At 46.4% G+C, this 16,946-nt stretch overlaps 1 protein-coding gene across 1 annotated transcript in view; it reads right to left on the bottom strand.

Moving 5' to 3' along the window:
* Nucleotides 1-16,546, bottom strand: part of STIMATE (STIM activating enhancer) — a 58,283-nt gene extending 41,737 nt beyond the window's left edge. Inside the window, exon 1 of the mRNA XM_012498814.2 lies at nucleotides 16,242-16,546. Coding sequence (XP_012354268.1) covers nucleotides 16,242-16,401 — 160 coding nt within the window. The 5' untranslated portion in view covers nucleotides 16,402-16,546. The remainder of the gene's footprint in view (nucleotides 1-16,241) is intronic.
* Between the last annotated feature and the right edge of the window lie 400 nt (nucleotides 16,547-16,946).

The following is a 16,946-nucleotide window of genomic DNA, read 5'->3' as shown; positions in this document are numbered from 1 at the left end:
AATCCTTAAGACTGAAAAAGTAGCTAACTCCTACTCTGGATGACAGGTTTGCTGGTATCTGAGCCTGTCTAAACTACCTTCAAGAACTCAGGAGGGCTGGGCGCAGTGGCTCACGCCTGTAATCCCAGCACTTTGGGAGGCCAAGGTGGGCAGATCACGAGGTCAGGAGATTGAGACCATCCTGGCTAACAAGGTGAAACCCCATCTCTACTAAAAATACAAAAATTAGCTGGGCGTGGTGGTGGGCACCTGTATCCCAGCTACTTGGGAGGCTGAGGCAGAAGAATGGCGTGAACCAGGGAGGCAGAGCTTGCGGTGAGCTGAGATTGCACCACTGCACTCCAGCCTGGGTGACAGGGTGAGACTCCGTCTCTAAATAAATAAGAACGAACGAACTCAGGAGGAACAGCAATGCTACAAACCACTCGGATTCCGACAGCCCTGCTCACTAAGATGAAATCCAATTGGTAAGCCCAATAGGTAAATATACCTGAATCAGTCTTTGCTCACTTAGCATACAAGCCTAGAATAGTTACTTGCTCAAGTGGTCTACCTTCCTAAGCAGGCTATGGACTCTTAGAGAACAGGAATCAAGTTTCCTAACTTCTCTCACAGCTTTGCTATGTTAGTTTTGTACCACTGTGTCACAAATTACTACAAAACTTAATGGCCTAAAGAAGTAAACATTTACTACTGGCTGCGTAGTTCTAGCTCATGTTCTCTTGTAAGGCTGCAGCCAATCTGTCAGCCAGGGCGGCATCACCGAAGTCTTGACTGGGGCTGGAGGATGCGCTCCTCAGAAGGCTCACACAGGGCTAGGGGCTGGGATCCTTAGCTCCTCACCACGTGGGTCTCTTCACAGGACTGCCTGAATGTCCTCGAGACATGACGGCTGGCTTTCCCCAGAGCAAGGGACCCAGCAGGGAGCAAGCAAGCAAGTACCCTCAAGATGGAAGCTGCAGTCTTCATAATAACCTGATCTTGGAAGCCATGTGGCTTCACTTCTAGCACATTCTACTGGTCTCATAAATTAACTTTGACACATGTGGAAAGGGACTATACAAGGGTGTGAACATCATGAGTGGGGATGATTGGGGTCCACCATGGAGGCGACCTGCCACATTTGTCATTCTAAGTTCTCAGGACATTTTTACTGGATGTGGCATGGATGTATCTTTCAAGGGCGAACTTCAAGCTGCTGCTTTGCTTTCAAATTCAGTCTTGGCTGACACGCTCATGTTCTCTGCTGACCTACTCGGCTAACAGCTCTTCAAGGTAGGAAAAAAGAACAAGGCACTAGAAGTAGTCACCACAGTGTTTCTGTCCACCCTGAAAGGAGATTTCCTTTCCCCTATTCTACTTCAACAACCAAAAAAGGTATTTGAAGCTAAATTTGGTTTTTCATTCCCCCAAACAAGGGGTATCCTATCAGTGCAATGAGGAGTCTGCTAACAAGGGCAGTTTGGACAAAAATGATGCCACAGAGGGGTATGAAGAAGGGCTTAGGTCCTGGCACTTAGAGTCGGCCACAGCAGTGCATGGGAGGATGGAGAAAGGCATCATAAACAGGAGATGCCGAGAGCACCTGATTTCCCAGCATGGCTTCTAGGAGCCTAAAACCACATCCCTGCACTGCTTCTCATATAGCAGTGGCAAGTAGTTTTTAATTAAAGAAAGCAACTCAATTTCTTCCAAACGTCTGTAACTTGTTACTATCACACTTAACTCATGACATGGTAACTAAAGATGTCAAAACTTACAAAGGGGCCAAGGAGCTGAGTTGGAATGGTCATTATCAGGTTTGGAGCCACCTACTTTGAGGAAGGATCAAAGTGCTCTCGTCCAGTTTTTAAATCTGCTTTCATTTATAAAAGGTATTTCTCACTGGCTATAGAATCCTAGATTGACAGGCTTTCACTTTGAGGACTTTAAAGATGTTGTTCCATTGTCTTCAGGCTTGAATAGCTTGACAAAAAGTCCAAATTAGTTCTTATGTTGATTTCTCTGTATAAAATGTCTTCTTTTCCTCTGATTGCTTTTACAATTTTCTTTTCATCATCTGTTTTTCAACAGTTTGATTATGATATGGCTTAGTGTGATTTTCTTTGCATTTATCTTGCCTGGGGTTCATCAAGCTTCTTACATCTATGAGTTTATAATTTTCATCAACTTTGGAAAATGTTCAGCCATTATTTCTTCTAACATTTTTCTGCCTTTTCCTCCCCTGCCTCTTTAGGAAATCCAATTACACGTTAGACCTTTGATATTTTCCCATGGGTCACTAAGGCTCTGTTCCTTTGTTTTTTTTTTAAGACTTTCTTCTCTCTGCACTTTAATTTATAAAGCTCTGTTGCTATGTTTTCACATACGCTATTCTTTCATAGTTTAATTTTCGGTTTATAAGTTCATGAATTTTTCAGAAATTGTATTTTCAGTTCTAGAAGTTCCATTTGCTTTGCTTTTCTATTTTCCATTGTGCTTATTATTTTTCTTTAAAACTTTAGCATATTTATAACTGGTTTTCAATCCTTTCTTGGTGATTCTAAAATCTCTGTAATTTCTTGGTCTACTAATATTAGCTGATTCTTCTCCTGATTATAGGCTACAATTTCCTGCTTCTTTATCTAACCTGTCTAGAAATTGTTGATTGGGGCTATACATCATGATTGTTAGTTACATTTTTAAGTGTTTACATTTTGTCTGCCTTTAGTGAGCACTTAAGTTTATTTGGGCAAGCAGTGAACTCTGTAGAGCAGCCTGATCATTCCAAGCCTTTTTTTCCCTTTCTCTTCTAAAACAATTCTGAGGTAAAATTTACATAACAAAAATGCACTTATATTATGCATACAGTTTAGTGAGTTTTGGGAAATGTGTACGCTGATGTAACCCTACTACAATCAAGATACAGTAATTTCCATCACCCAAAAAGTTCTTTTTTTTTTTTTTTTTTTTTGAGACGGAGTCTCACTCTGTCGCCCATGCTGGAGGGCAGTGGCAAAATCTTGGCTCACTGCAACCTCCGCTTCCCAGGTTCAAGCGATTCTCTTGCCTCAGCCTCCCAAGTAGCTGGGACTACAGGCACCCGCCACCACGCCCGGCTAATTTTTATATTTTTAGTAGGGACAGGGTTTCACCATGTTGGCCAGCCTGGCCTCAAACTTCTGACCTCAAGTGATCCACCCACCTCAGCCTCCCAAAGTGCTGGGATTACAGGTGTGACCCACCGCGCCCACTCAAAAAGTCCTTTTGCAGTCAGTCCCATTCCTACTACCCCAAGGCAACCACTAATCTGCTTTCTGTCACTATAGATTAGAATTCCCTTTTCTAGAATTTCATATAAATGGAGTCATTCGGTATGTATTCCTTTTATCTGGCTTCTTTTGCTCAGCATACTCAACCATGAGATTCAATCATATTGTTGCATGTATCAATAGTTTGTTCCTTTTAGCTGCTGACATTTATTCCACTACGTGGACATACTACAATTTGTTTATCCATTCATGTGTTGTTGAACATTTGAACTGTTCCTAGTTTGGGGCAATTACAAATGAAGGTGCTATAAATATTTATGCACACGTCCTTCTATGGCCATGTGTTTTCTTTTCTCTTGGGTAAATCTCAAGGGGTGAAATTGCTGAGTTGTATGGTACGTTTCATTTTCTTTATAAGAAACTTTCAAACAATTCTCCAAAGTGGTTGTACCATTTTGCATTTTTACCAGCAATGCATAGGAGTTCTACAGTTCATATTCTCTTCTTAGTATTGTTCATTAATTTTAATTTTAGCCATTCTTGTCTTGTGAGTATATATTGGTATCTCATCATATTTTAATTTGCATTTTCCTGATGAGTAATGATATTGAGCATCTTTTCATGTGCTTATTGGCCATTTGTAAATCTTTTCTGGAGAAATGTCTTCAGATCCTTTGCCAATTTTTAAATTGCATTTTTTTTCTGAGTTCTAAGAATTCTTTACATATTCTGGTTATAAGCACCTGGTCAGATAGTCATATTTGCAAGTATTTTCTCCCAGTCTGTGACCTATTTCCAGTCAATTTTTGTATATGGCTTCAAGGCTTGTTTTTAAACTTTGTCCTCTTTTCTCTAGAGCTAGATAAAACCTAACATTAAGGCATGATGACTCTTTTGAGGGGTCTACAGATGTCCCAGGTGTTCAACAATGTCTCTCTGCTCTATTTGGAAAGAACTCAAACGTCTCTCCGTCCCGGACGTAGTTCCACTTACAGTTCTCTAGCAGTAGTTCTTCAATTTGCTTCCTGTGCCCTATACAACAGATCTGTTCATAAAAAGTCTCGAGGAGACCCCTAAGCTAAGGTGAAGAGCTGTCCTTCTGCATAGCTCTTTTTTCTCTGTACTGTCCCCTGCAAATTCCAACTGCATTGGCCTCCTCAGATGTGTCTTCTCAATGCAGCGAGACTGCTGGGCTTCGCTTGGGTTCCTCTTTGCTGCTCTGAGATCTGGAAACTGCCTCCAGCAGAATGTTGGAGGGAAGACCGTAGGGCTCATCTCATTACTTCTTTTCCCTTAGGCTCACTGTCTTGATGCCTGCTGTCTGATATTTGCAAAGTTGCTTTATACATTTTGGCCTGTTTTCTGGTTGCTTACAGAAGATGGGCAAGTTCTATATCTGTTACTCCTTCATGGGCTAAAGCCTCCTCATCCTTTAGCACAGGCTTAAATGTTAAATTTATCCACATAGGAAAGATTCTTCTGGCTTCCAGGACAAGGCCCATGGACTCCAATCTCAAAATGAAAAGCCTTTGGCTTCTTCCCAGTCTGTCTATCACGCCTAGAAAAAAGATTTCAGTGAGGCTCTCAGTCAAAAAAACCAAGCAGGTCAGGGACAGTGGGGACCAAATGGTGTTTAAGACCTCCACATGCAGAGGACAGGAACGTGCACAGGTCAGAGAAGTAGCATTGTGTGTCAAGCAGCACACGTGTATGCTGCACATGGCAGCAGGCAGGCAGAATGGCAGGGGACGCAAGGCCCCACCACTGCAGTGAGGCCCACTGGGTTTGAATTCCAGTTCTGCCACACAGTGATTGTCACATCCTTAGACAGGGGCCTTAACCTCTCAGTGCCTGTTTTCCCAGGTGTAAAGTAAGATGATATGAGTACTCATCTCATAGGGATAATATGAAAAGTAAATGAGTTGACATATGTGAAGCACTTACAAGACTTGACACGTAATGAGTACTCTACACATGTGACTCAGTTTCATCACCAGAGAGTTACCAGATCAAAAATTGGCTGCAGGACCTTCACTCTGTATTTGTGGCTCCCTTCCAAATGGGGGAGGCTTTCCAAGAAAGACTGAAAACATTGTCTCAAAATATCTCCCTGTAAATCAGTTATTAATTACAAGGGAAAAACTGTAACTTCACAGTGGAGACAGCTGGAGGAGCGACCCTATCCCAGTTATCAATGAAATCTTCACCAACACTAGAATCAGCTGACACCAGGCACCTCAGGTTACGATGCACTGAGTAGGCCACGGCATCATGTATGCAGGCAGCAGCCTGCCAAAAACATGTAGCCTGAATGTAATCTTGAGAAAATATCAGACAAACCCAATCTGGGACATTTTACAGAATCACTGACCTACACTTCTCAAAAGTGTCAAGGCTAGGAAGGAAAATGAAAGGCTAAAGAACAATTCCAGACTAAAGGAGACTAAAGCAATGTGGCAATTAAACGTCAAGTGTGCCTCTGGACCATGAAAAAAAAAGCGATGATAGTATTCAGGCAACTGATGAAATGTGAACATGGACTGTGCATTGTTAATAACATATTAATGTTAAATTTCCTGAGTTTTGATCATTATACTGTGGTTACATAAAAGAACACCTGTGTCCTTGGAAAATGCATGCTGAAGTATTTAGTAGTTAGAAAAGAAAATAATCCCAGCCTCCTTCCACCTCCCAAGATCTCACTGCTCAGGAGCAAACCTGGACTGGAGGAGCACTTCGCCAGAGCATCATCAGGTGGCACTGTGCGCTAGCACAGCCTGGCTGGTGGACCGGACCCAGGCACAGGCAGAGGCCTATCCTGTACCACACAGACTGGATGTCTGCGGCACAGGAAAAGCTGGGAAAAGGAGGACGGGGGCAGTAAGGCTCTGGAGCCTGGCTGTCCTGCAAGACACAAGGATGCTGCCTTAGACCTACACTAAGAAGGACCACACATGGCACTACAGCAGCTACAGCCAGTGGGAACAAGCACCAAGCAGCTCCCTGGTAGGGCTCAGCAGTTCACATGCCATGGAACATGAGCTAACAAACACTTTGAGACACTGCCTCTCCTACCCACCACCCGCCTCCATGCCCTTATGCCTCACATCACCCCAGACCAAACTTCATCTGTCACCACGTCCACACTAGCCTGGCCTGAGGACCTCCGTGACTGGAAGAATGAGATTTCACTATAAAATGGCTGCATCCAGGATAAGGTCCTGTCTGTAGCAGCAACATTCCAACCCAGCTCATGGTGACACTACGGCACGTGTGCTGGACATTTCCCTGAAGGTTTTTACCTATTTAGAATATTAGTAAATGATTTATTTAAACACACTGGGAAAAAAATTAATATGTAATCTGCTAAATGGATTAATAGGCAATTTAGCATCCCTGTTTGCTCTAACTTCATATAAAAGAATCAGTTTTTTTTTTTTTTTTTGCTAGTAATTGATAGGGTTTCTCACAGAAATCTGAAGGTAGAATAAAGCCAGGGCTCTTGACAGAAAAAAAAAACACTTGAATTTTCCTACACTATGTCTTTAGGACTGTAACACATGTCCCTCATCTCCAGCCTCTCACGTGCTTCTGAACCCCCTTTTTGCTCCAGGGCTTGGACTGAGGGTCAGGGCATAATGGAATAGCAGACTTGTGACATACAATGGGCTGCCTCAGACACCCCCAAGGGCAAGCCCTGGCAAGTGAAGGGTAGCCACGTCAGTAACACGCTTGCTTAAATGTGCTCTGAGCAAGCCTCCCTGACATATTCCACTGCTCCCCATGCGAAGACTGGATGCACATAAACAGCGTGCAGAGAGCCCTGCTTGATGTAACCACCTGCAGATATTTTGCCCAAAACTCCCTACCCAAACAGAAAGCTGCTCTAATGATCCGATGGTGCACACTGCACAGGACTCCGGGCAAAAGGACGCGGCATGCACCGTGTGGCTGTGTTTCAACTATTCCTATAGGACAGTGTCTTATGCTTACATCATTTAAATGCATTGTTACTACCTCATGCCTCTACGTCATTTCACACTATTAAATGAAGATGTCTTCTAACAAAATGGAAAAGCCCACGAAGAACACAGATGAGCTCAAGAGGCCTGGAAAAGCCCATGGACTAGACAAAAGCTTGGCAGAGGAAGCATTTTAAGTAAGATGAATGTATGAAAAAGCAGAGTTGGCCCCGTATGTGTCCTGACTTAACTCCGCATACAAGAAATAAAAAGAAAGCATGAAAGTTGTCGATGCCCATCAACGGTTGGTGATCGGAAAAACCATGAATACACAACATCACGTCTTTAAAAGATGTTTTAAAGCCAAGAAAAACACTGGTTGGGTATCCCCAGCCTCTCCCTCCTTCCTCGTGCCACCCCACCCAATGTCCGCACCATGAAACCTGCTCTCAGTGTGCTGAGCTCACCAGCCTCTGCCTCCTCCTCCCCCAAATGGCTTGAGTGGAACCTGCTTACAGCACAAAATGCCCCTTAGAATGAAGAGGGCACACTAAACCAGAAGATGCAGCAGGAGGGCATGTGATGATCAGATGGGGCTGTAGTAAGTCAACGGAGAAGGCTTCTCATAGGCACTAAGGCGACTTCGATGCATGACAATCCTGCCGTAGTAGGTACAGAATTTTTAGAATGTACCAACAACTGAACTTCTGTCAGAGATGTTCTGTAGCAAAGCCCAACCCCTCCAAAGCCTGCAACCATGCTCAGTGGGCGACAGTGGTTCCCAGGGCTTGCCTAACCTGGCATGACGATCTGTGCCCACACCTCGAGAGCTACATATAATCCAGGCTGAAAGTATCTCTACCTTCTCCACATCCGTGTGGATATGGCAGACAATCCATAAAAGCTAGTTAACAATAAGGAGCGGCTTTGTTACTATCCAAATGGAAGGTCTGCACAACCGCACTGCCTAGCTCTACCACTTACTGGCTGTGTGACTTTGAGTGGGTTACCTAATCTCTCTGCGACTCAATCTCCTCATCTATAAGATGGAGATACTATCAGTCCCTACTTCTCAGGCTGTGTGAGGACTAAATGCCCAACCTGGGCGAGCACGGCACGTCTGCCCACATCACCACCATCTAGCTCAGAAGGCACTGCCAAGAGGAGGGGAGCCAGGTGGTTACTGGGTCCCTGTTTCTTCTTCTGTGGCCCCAAAGATAAACAGTGTATGTTTCTCAGGGGCTGCCACATGAGATGTAAAACTGCTTTAAAAGAAAGGTTCTCAAGGAAATAATACAAATGGAGCAAGTAGTATATGCAGACCCTGACTTGACACCCAATAATTTAATTCATCCTCTTTAAATGCACCCATAAGAGAGGCCTGAAATGGAATAAGGAAGGCTCTCTGGAAAGCCTCCGAGTACACTGCCTCTTTTTCCTGAGACCCTCTGCCTCTATCCTCTCCAGCGCTGGTCTCTTCTACGTGAACCTATGCTCTTACCACCCGCTCCGTGTCGAGAGCCCTTAGCCTGGTGCTCAGGTGGAGCTTCCCCAGGGACACTTCCTCGAGTCCCCAGGCAGAACCCCTCATTCCCCTCTCCAGTGTGTTCAAGCTTCTACAATCCTCTTCACGCTATACTAGAATTGCCCGCCCGCCTGCCTACAGCCTGTTCCAGCTGTGAGCCCCTCAAGGACTGGGCACCAGTCTCAACTCTTCGTCAAGGAAACATCCAATAGTGGGCTTGGCACCAAAGTACTTAAGAGATCCTAATAGTCCACTGTTCTTATACTTTGGAAACAACACACTGACCTTCTAATCTGTTCTTCTAGAACAAATATGAGTTTGCTGAGAAATTCACAAACTGAACAGATGCAGTGGTTCTTAAACACGGGCGATTTGGCCCCCCAGGGGACAGCTGGCAATGTCGGGAGACATTTTTGGTTGTCACAATGAGAGATTCTACTGGCATTTAGTGGGTAGAGGCAGGCTGGGGATGCTGTTAAATGCCTTGCAATGCACAGGACAGCCTCCCACAAGAAAGAATTATCTCATCCAAAGTGCCAACAGTGCCAGGCTGAAAAACTCTGGATTCAATGGATAGCTTTCCTAGCAGTGGAGTAATCTAAAAGAGACTCACCAACTGCTTCTATGCATACACAAGGAAAAGGATAATTCTTCTGGGTAAACCTCAAGATTATTAACTACCTTCCTTATAGTCATATGGCAAGCAACAGGGAAACGAACTCCGTGAAACTCAGCATGTAACCTGAAGCCACCCAGAGCCCTGCAGACCCTTCCTCACCAGCGAGTAAAGGGACTCCGTGCTCCCTGCTTCTGCTGCTCTGGGGTAGGGCGGGGGTGCCTCCGCCTCAGATGCTAGACCTCAGCCTTGGGGTAGAATCACCACCCTCTGACCAGCCAAGGAAAATCTTCACAAAGGCCCAGAAAAGCAGACCTAGGGTGTGACTCATGTATGCATGAAGTGATTGATGAGTCATTTCAAATTTATATTTTTAATGTTATCAACAGTCATAAAACAATAATGCTTTAAATAAAATTACTTAAATAAAAATAATTATCAAGAAAGAAAATCAGAATTGTTCAGATAGAAAAAAAATGAGGTGAGGTAGCCACAGATACAGAGTAATCAGAAAGTGCACCTGTGTGTAAAGAGGGGTGGAAAAAGCAGGCAGGCACAGAGGAAGTGGCTCAGGGTGTCTGGGGTCCCAGGGACCTGGCTTACATTTCAGTTCTGCACTTACTAACCAGGAGCCCTTGTACATGGCACTTCACCTGCTCACCGGCCGCTTCTGTACAGGGTTCCTGTGAGGGGGCTGGCATGCTGGGAACTCAGTGAAGAGCAGGCTGCAGGAAAGAGGCCGGCTCCAGGGGACAGCGCCACCACCTACTACCATGGGCCCTGGGCAAAGAAAAGCCAGCGACTTGAAGCAGGTTCATCACCTGGAAGTGGGGCAGCCCCAGGCACCCACTGCCCTCTCTCTCAGAGCCCACATGGGGGCTTATTTTGGCCACGAAAGCCACCTGGTTTTGGCACATGCTAATCTGGATTCACACTCACTGTGCTGGCTGGGCTAAAGGTGCTTTTCTTTCTTTTTTTTTTTTTTTTTCACTGCCATGCACTCTGTGAAGAGGGCTAAAGGTAAAGACATTGTACAAACAAGAAAGAAAGGGAAATGTTTAAACTAATTCAGAAAATAAGTTACTTAAGCACTTGTGAAACATTCTTCAGCCCAACTCATGAATACAAACAATGTAATAACAAGGATGAAGACACACCCCCAAGGAGGGCCTAACATGTGCCTGACACCAACCCAGCTTCCTCAAACACATTCTTTCTCATCTCCATAGCCCCAGAAAAGACGGATTATTATCCACATGTTACTGGGGAAAAAACTGAAGCTTTGAGAAATGCAGAAGTTGCTCAGGGGCACCACATGGCAGAGCGAAGCAGACATGGATGCCGGGTCAGGCTGGATCCAGAGCCAGGGATCCCGTTATTTTTAACCACTTGTAAAACCCCTTCAACAAATCTTCATGTTTGTGCAAATATACTAACTGCAAAAGACTTTAAACAGATATTAAAGCAGCGGAAGCATGAGAGGCCCCAACAGGGCAACATGTGGCCAATAGAGGTATTTAAAAGTTTAAAAAAATGCATTTGGTAAGTTATTCTACAACTCAAGATTGTCCCCTAATTCAGACAACTTCCTCTTGTCCTGATTTTATTCTAAATTAATGAAGTTACATGATAAATCAAGCAGCAGATCATCATTATGGATAAATGCTACCAAATAAATAAACATTTAGAAAACCTGAAAACTTTCTAAAAATGAAAGCTCTAAGCCAGCCAGTATGCTAACATTGGCCACAACACCAGCCTGGCATGAAAAAAGGGGCGTTCTTCCTTTGCCCGTGCTGGCACTGCAGAGGGAGGAAAGGACAGCAACATTGATTGAGTTTGTGCTGGGCTCCAGACCCAAAGACAGGAGCCTTCACTCGTGACTCCAGTTCCAATTCAGCTGTCACTGTATTCTGTTATTTTACCAGAAGGAGGTGATCACTGGGTGAAAGGCTACTGGGAAACAGAGTATTCACATGATCTCAAAGTATTATCACTGTAGAGATCCCTTATTAATTGCCCAGGGGAAGATGTACCTTTATAAGGGGGAGACTGAGCGGTCTTCCATCCACCATCACCAAGTCATCAACCTTATTAACACTAATAGTGGGGCAGCATGATGTCACATGCCTCCTGGTGGAACGTACATGAAACAGACAGCGCCGCTTATGGCATGTTCTTGCCATAAAACAGGGTATCTGAATCTAATAACTGCTCCAGACCAAACTCAGGAAAACAGGGGTTGGTGAAACAATTCAATCACCACAAGGAAACACCCAGACAACTCCAGAATGTGGGGCACTCCACACAACAAGCAGCCAGGACTCTTCAAAAAGCCAGAAACATTAAAAAAAAAAAAAGTGTGCACGTATGTGTAGGAGAAGGTTCGTCTAGAAATGAAAGTGACTGAAAACATGACCAAACACAACGTGTGGACCTTGATTGGATCTTAGCTTTTAAAAACTCCAGCTATAAAAGACTTGTGACATTTGGGGAAACGTGACTATGGACTGGATATGAGATGATATCATGGAGTTATTATTAATTCTTTTAAGTGTGATGATGCAATTGTGGTTATGTGGGAGATTGTCCTTATTTTGGGCAGACTTAGCTGAAGTATTTGGCAGTAAAGTGTGATGCTGGTCGCAACTTACCTTCAAATGGCTCAGCCAAAAAAAAAAAAAAGAATAAAGAGATAAATGTGACAAAATGTGAACAACTGCTAAATCTAGGTAGAGGGCAGACAGATGTTCAGTGTATTATTTTTCATCTTTTCTATGTTTGACATGTTTAGAGATAAAAACCAGGATGGGGTGGGGAGAGGTGATCGTAGGGAAGGTTGTGCCAACTCAAGTCTGTTCACACAGAGCACACAGGGAGGCCAGTTTACCATGGAGAAAACCCCAGAAACTCTCATTTAAGATATCAAAGCTGAGTGGACCGGTTTGTGATTTTACTTTGGATTGCAGGAAAAAAGCTATCACTTCTCAATGTCAGCAGTGTTTTTGTAAAACATGGACACATTTCTCCCAGCTGGCTAGCCCCCATGTCTATAACAAAAATAGGCAGGCAGATTTATCCAAGCTCTCAAAATGCTTGTTTTATTAAAAACCAATTCTGTCTACACCTCAGCCCAGAACCCTGACTGTGCACGGTGAGGGAGGCTTGAGTTTGCTTTGCATTCACATGTACTGAGAGTAAACACCCCCAAATGCCAACACACACACTGGCCAACACGACCTTTGGCTGACAGCTGGGTGGCTACCCTGTACTGGAACAGTCTGCTGAGCTCCAGGACTGCTCAGCTCTGTTCTGTTGAGACCCTAGCTGAGCAACTTTGTCAAGTCACAGACTATAGACAAAATCACCAAAACGAGGAAATCCTTGGCAGGCCGACTATGACAAAGCCCCCTCGTTTAAAGCATTTCTTTCTATGCAGATACCTAGTAGACACTTCAGAAAACTCTAAGTGGAAAGTATCTTCATAAGCTTCACTCTGAGTATGTTCATCTTTCCTCGCGTACACGGGGTACCTTAGCTGGAGCCTCTAGGAAGACCGCCAACTCAACAAGGTGGTGCTGACACTGGGACATGTGTGTGGGTGATGCCTGTAACAGTCTGTATGTTTATGCAGCTTGAAGAATGGGCTACAGGCCGGGCGCGGTGGCTCACGCTTGTAATCCCAGCACTTTGGGAGGCCAAGGCGGGCGGATCACGAGGTCAGGAGATCGAGACCACGGTGAAACCCCGTCTCTACTAAAAATACAAAAAATTCGCTGGGCGTGGTGGCGGGCGCCTGTAGTCCCAGCTACTCAGAGAGGCTGAGGCAGGAGAATGGCGTGAACCCGGGAGGCGGAGCTTGCACTGAGCCGAGATTGCGCCACTGCACTCCAGCCTGGGCGACAGAGCAAGACTCCGTCTCAAAAAAAAAAAAAAAAAAAAAAAAAAAGAATGGGCTACCATGTATGACCTGGCATATACGTTCTCAACTGCCTGGACCAAGAAGGTCTATAAACCCTACACAGTAAGGCAAGAAGTCTATCAAAGCACCAGAATGAGAAATTCTTGCAGAACCAGAATCCTCCCCAGAGACATTAATATATATAAGCAATCTTCCTTCAGGACAAACCTCCCCAGATTAAAAACAAAACAAAACAAACAAAAAAAAACAAGGCAATGTGTAAGTGGAGAAAAAAGTGATTTTTCTGGATAGAAAAAGGAACATAAAGACAGTGGTCTGAGGGGTCACCGAAATCAGGGAGGTGAAGTAAGAAAAATTACCTCACAGCTTGTCTGCAGAGAAGTGGGTTCATTCTACAGTCAGAGCTGGTCCAACAGGAAACAATAGTGTTGGCCATCAGGACTGGAGAAGCGTTCCAGAAGAGAGGCAGCGAGCCCATTGCCTCGAGGGCCACGGGTACTTGGAAGGGAAAAGATTGTGATCTCAAAAACAGCCCCTCAAAGGATAGCAGCTGTTTAAACTGCTCAGAACAGACTGGTTGGTATTTAAAATATTTGAAGATAACAGAACTGAGGAAGGATGGAGTGGCCTCACCTTAACACACACTAAGACTTCCCTCCCTCAGGGCTGCGAGGGGGACCCTGGTCAGGGGAGCCTGGCCTTCAACAGATGCCCCTCCTGGCAGCTCCACCAGACTGAGAAGGAAGGAGGACTAAAAGCCCAGGACAAAGCCAAATGGCTCGCAGATGTACTTCCTTAAGGCTACCTTGATCTCTTTCCTCTTCCACCTTAGAGATGTCTTCCTCTTCCCAGTAGTTCAAGAAGGAAAAGCCTCGCAGTTCTATTTCAACAGGACCAAGAAATCTGAGAGATAAGAAGGGCCCCACCCTGACTGCATCCCAGTCAGTGGGCTTCTCCTTGTCCAGCTCCCAGAGTGCCATTGCCCTGGCCTGCTCTGTCTGCTTCTAGGTAGGGGGAGGAGTCTCTTGCTCTCACCTCCATTTCTGTGTCGGGGCAGACATAGCTCTAGCCTTTCCAACTCTTCTCCCCATCACTCCTACCCACATCACCCCAGGACCCACCAGCCATTTCCACAAGCTCTGTCCACGTCAAGCCTCACAGTGAACAAGAGACTGCTTTCTAGTCCAATCTCTGCACACAGAAAGTACCAACCACAGTGGGATTTGCACATGTGCTCACGCTGAAGATTAAGTAAAGAAGTGAGTATGTCCCTGAAGACTCCACTCAGAACACATTCAACCTAACACACTTCTCAGCTGCGAGCAACTCTGCCCTGTCATCATCACATTTCCTTCTCTGAATCACAAGTGTCAAACCCTAGGGGATAAGCCGGGCCATCAGCATCAATCAAACCTATGGAAACAGCCAGAGCTAGGCTAAGAAACCTCAGGTTAGGGAGTGAAATAAAAATTTAACCTACAGTTCCTTCAGAGAGAAAGGAAGGCTGTCTGGAGGACAGAGAAGTAGGAGGGGTATGAAGATCCACTCATCATGTCTTGAAAACACACACGTACAGTACATGCTTGTACACTACAAGCAGCAGATTTTGGCTAAGTTGTCACAAATTATTACTGTGGGTACAAGTGGGTATTTGTTTAGCACAGAAAAAGCAAGGCAAGTTGGAACTAAAAAGGAAAGAAAAAGTGGCAAACATAGACAGTTGGGCACTTGTAAGACTTATCAAGGACAGGCCACCAGAAGAACGCGGTATCCATGATCAGAGCCTCTTCAGGGTTACTTAAAGCCTGAGAGAATTCACTCAAAGAAACCCCAAGTTATAAACAAGCAAGGTGGCCACTCCAGCAACTGGACCCTACAAGACATAGGCACACAGCTGCAAGATCCCTCCTGAGTACCCCAAAGCATACTCTCTGCAGGAACTCTCCACTCTGTCCACACAAGCACAGTGGGGAAGTTTTGAGAACAAGTCATTTTTGGAATTAATGACTCTGCACAGATAGTTATAACCTTTCCTTCCCCCTAAAACGCAGTCACAAGGGCACTCCTAGGCTTACATGCCGAGCAAAACTTCTTGTTACTTTAATAAGGGAAGGATGTACACAATGAAAAACAGAAGCCCCCCCCCCCCACCCCGTCCCCTCAGCAGCACACATGACAACAGGGTGGGGGCTTCCTTCTCTATTCAGCCACTAGGGTGCCCAAGTTTAATGGAAAAGGAAACTTAAAATATAAAGAATAAAAGTGGAAAGGGTACAGCCAGGGGAAGCTATAGATGCGGCTTATTAGGAAAGCTTGGGACAGAGATGGAGCAGGTGGGCCTGTTCCGGAAGAAACGAGAGGAAGGGGATCTGGGGAAGAAGGCAGACTGGGTGGGTCCTGCCCTGACAAAAGGGAAACTAAAGCTGAGGAAGAAGGGCCACGGAGAGGGACGCGGGTACTGGGAAACGGAAGGCATGGCCCTAACACTCCAGGTGTTGAGAGGGATGCAAAGTAGCAGGATTTAAATGTGAACGGAGAAGGTAAATCCTTGAAGAGTGAAGGGGCAGAAAAGAGCTCAGCATCGCACTGGGGATTGAGGGATGTGGGTTCTGAGCACTAAGAGCCCCTGAGAAGGGGCGGACAAGGGGATGTCACCCTTGGGGGTCATGACTCCAGGCTGGGAAGTGGGGTAACAATTCGAGATGGTAAGGTGGAAGGTAGGAGAGTTTTAGACTGGCGTCTCAAAGGACTGACGTTTAAAGTGGAAAGGGGAAGGGTCACTCCTGGCTGGAGGCCACAGCGAGGGGCTCGGGCTACCCCTAGTGCAGGAATACCCAGACTTGGTTTGCGGGGGAGGAGGAATTCGGGTCCCAAGGCCTGAACTCTCCGCGCAGGAGGGGCCCCCAGGGGGGCCGGGCCGCGGCTGCCGCGCAGGGCCTCCGAGGGGCGGGGGTCCCAGACTCACGCATTAACGTGCTGAAGGCCACGACGCCGAGCAGCCCCTGCAGGAAGATGCCGAAGCTGTGCATGAGCGCGCCGCTCTCGCAGCGGCCCGCCCCGGACGCGACTGTGGAGGGTGGCCCGCCTGGCAGTCCCCGGCTCGCGTTCCCGGCGGGGCTCTGCATGGCAGGCCTCGCGGGAGGGGCGCGAGGGCCCAGGGCCCGCCCGGCCTCGCTGCCTGCCGGCGAAGCGCCGCCAAACCCGCGCCTGGAGCCCGAGCCCAAGCCCGAGCCGGTACCTCCGCCCGGCCTCCGACTCCGCGCCGCGCGTAACCCGACGTCTGAGATCGCAGTGCCTGATTGGCGCAGCCAAGGTTGGGGCGGGCCTCGGCCGCGGCAGCTCTCCCCCCCGAGGGGCGGGGCTCCGGCCGGGCCAGGGGGCGGGGTCGCAGGTCGCACTCCGCTCTCCAACCCCGCCACGCCCGCAGGTAGACAGGCCAGGTGAGCCGGGCACCGCAGACCGGAATGAGAGCCTGGGAATCACGAGCTCCAGGTCCGGAGGTAGGAGCTGGGACGGCCTGTAGTCAAATTATTTTTCCCTCTAAGGCAAATCCCTATATCCTGGAGAATGTATTAACATTCCTGAATTCCACCCTCAGAGATCCTGATTCAGTAGTTCTGGGGTGGGGCCCGATAGTTTGCAGCCTGGATTATCCTGAAGCAAGTGAATA

This window comes from Nomascus leucogenys, chromosome 4 (genome assembly GCF_006542625.1).
Source record: "Nomascus leucogenys isolate Asia chromosome 4, Asia_NLE_v1, whole genome shotgun sequence".
Lineage (NCBI taxonomy): Eukaryota > Metazoa > Chordata > Mammalia > Primates > Hylobatidae > Nomascus > Nomascus leucogenys.
Note: the sequence above shows the minus strand (reverse complement) of the source record. Positions and strands in the feature narration are given on the sequence as shown.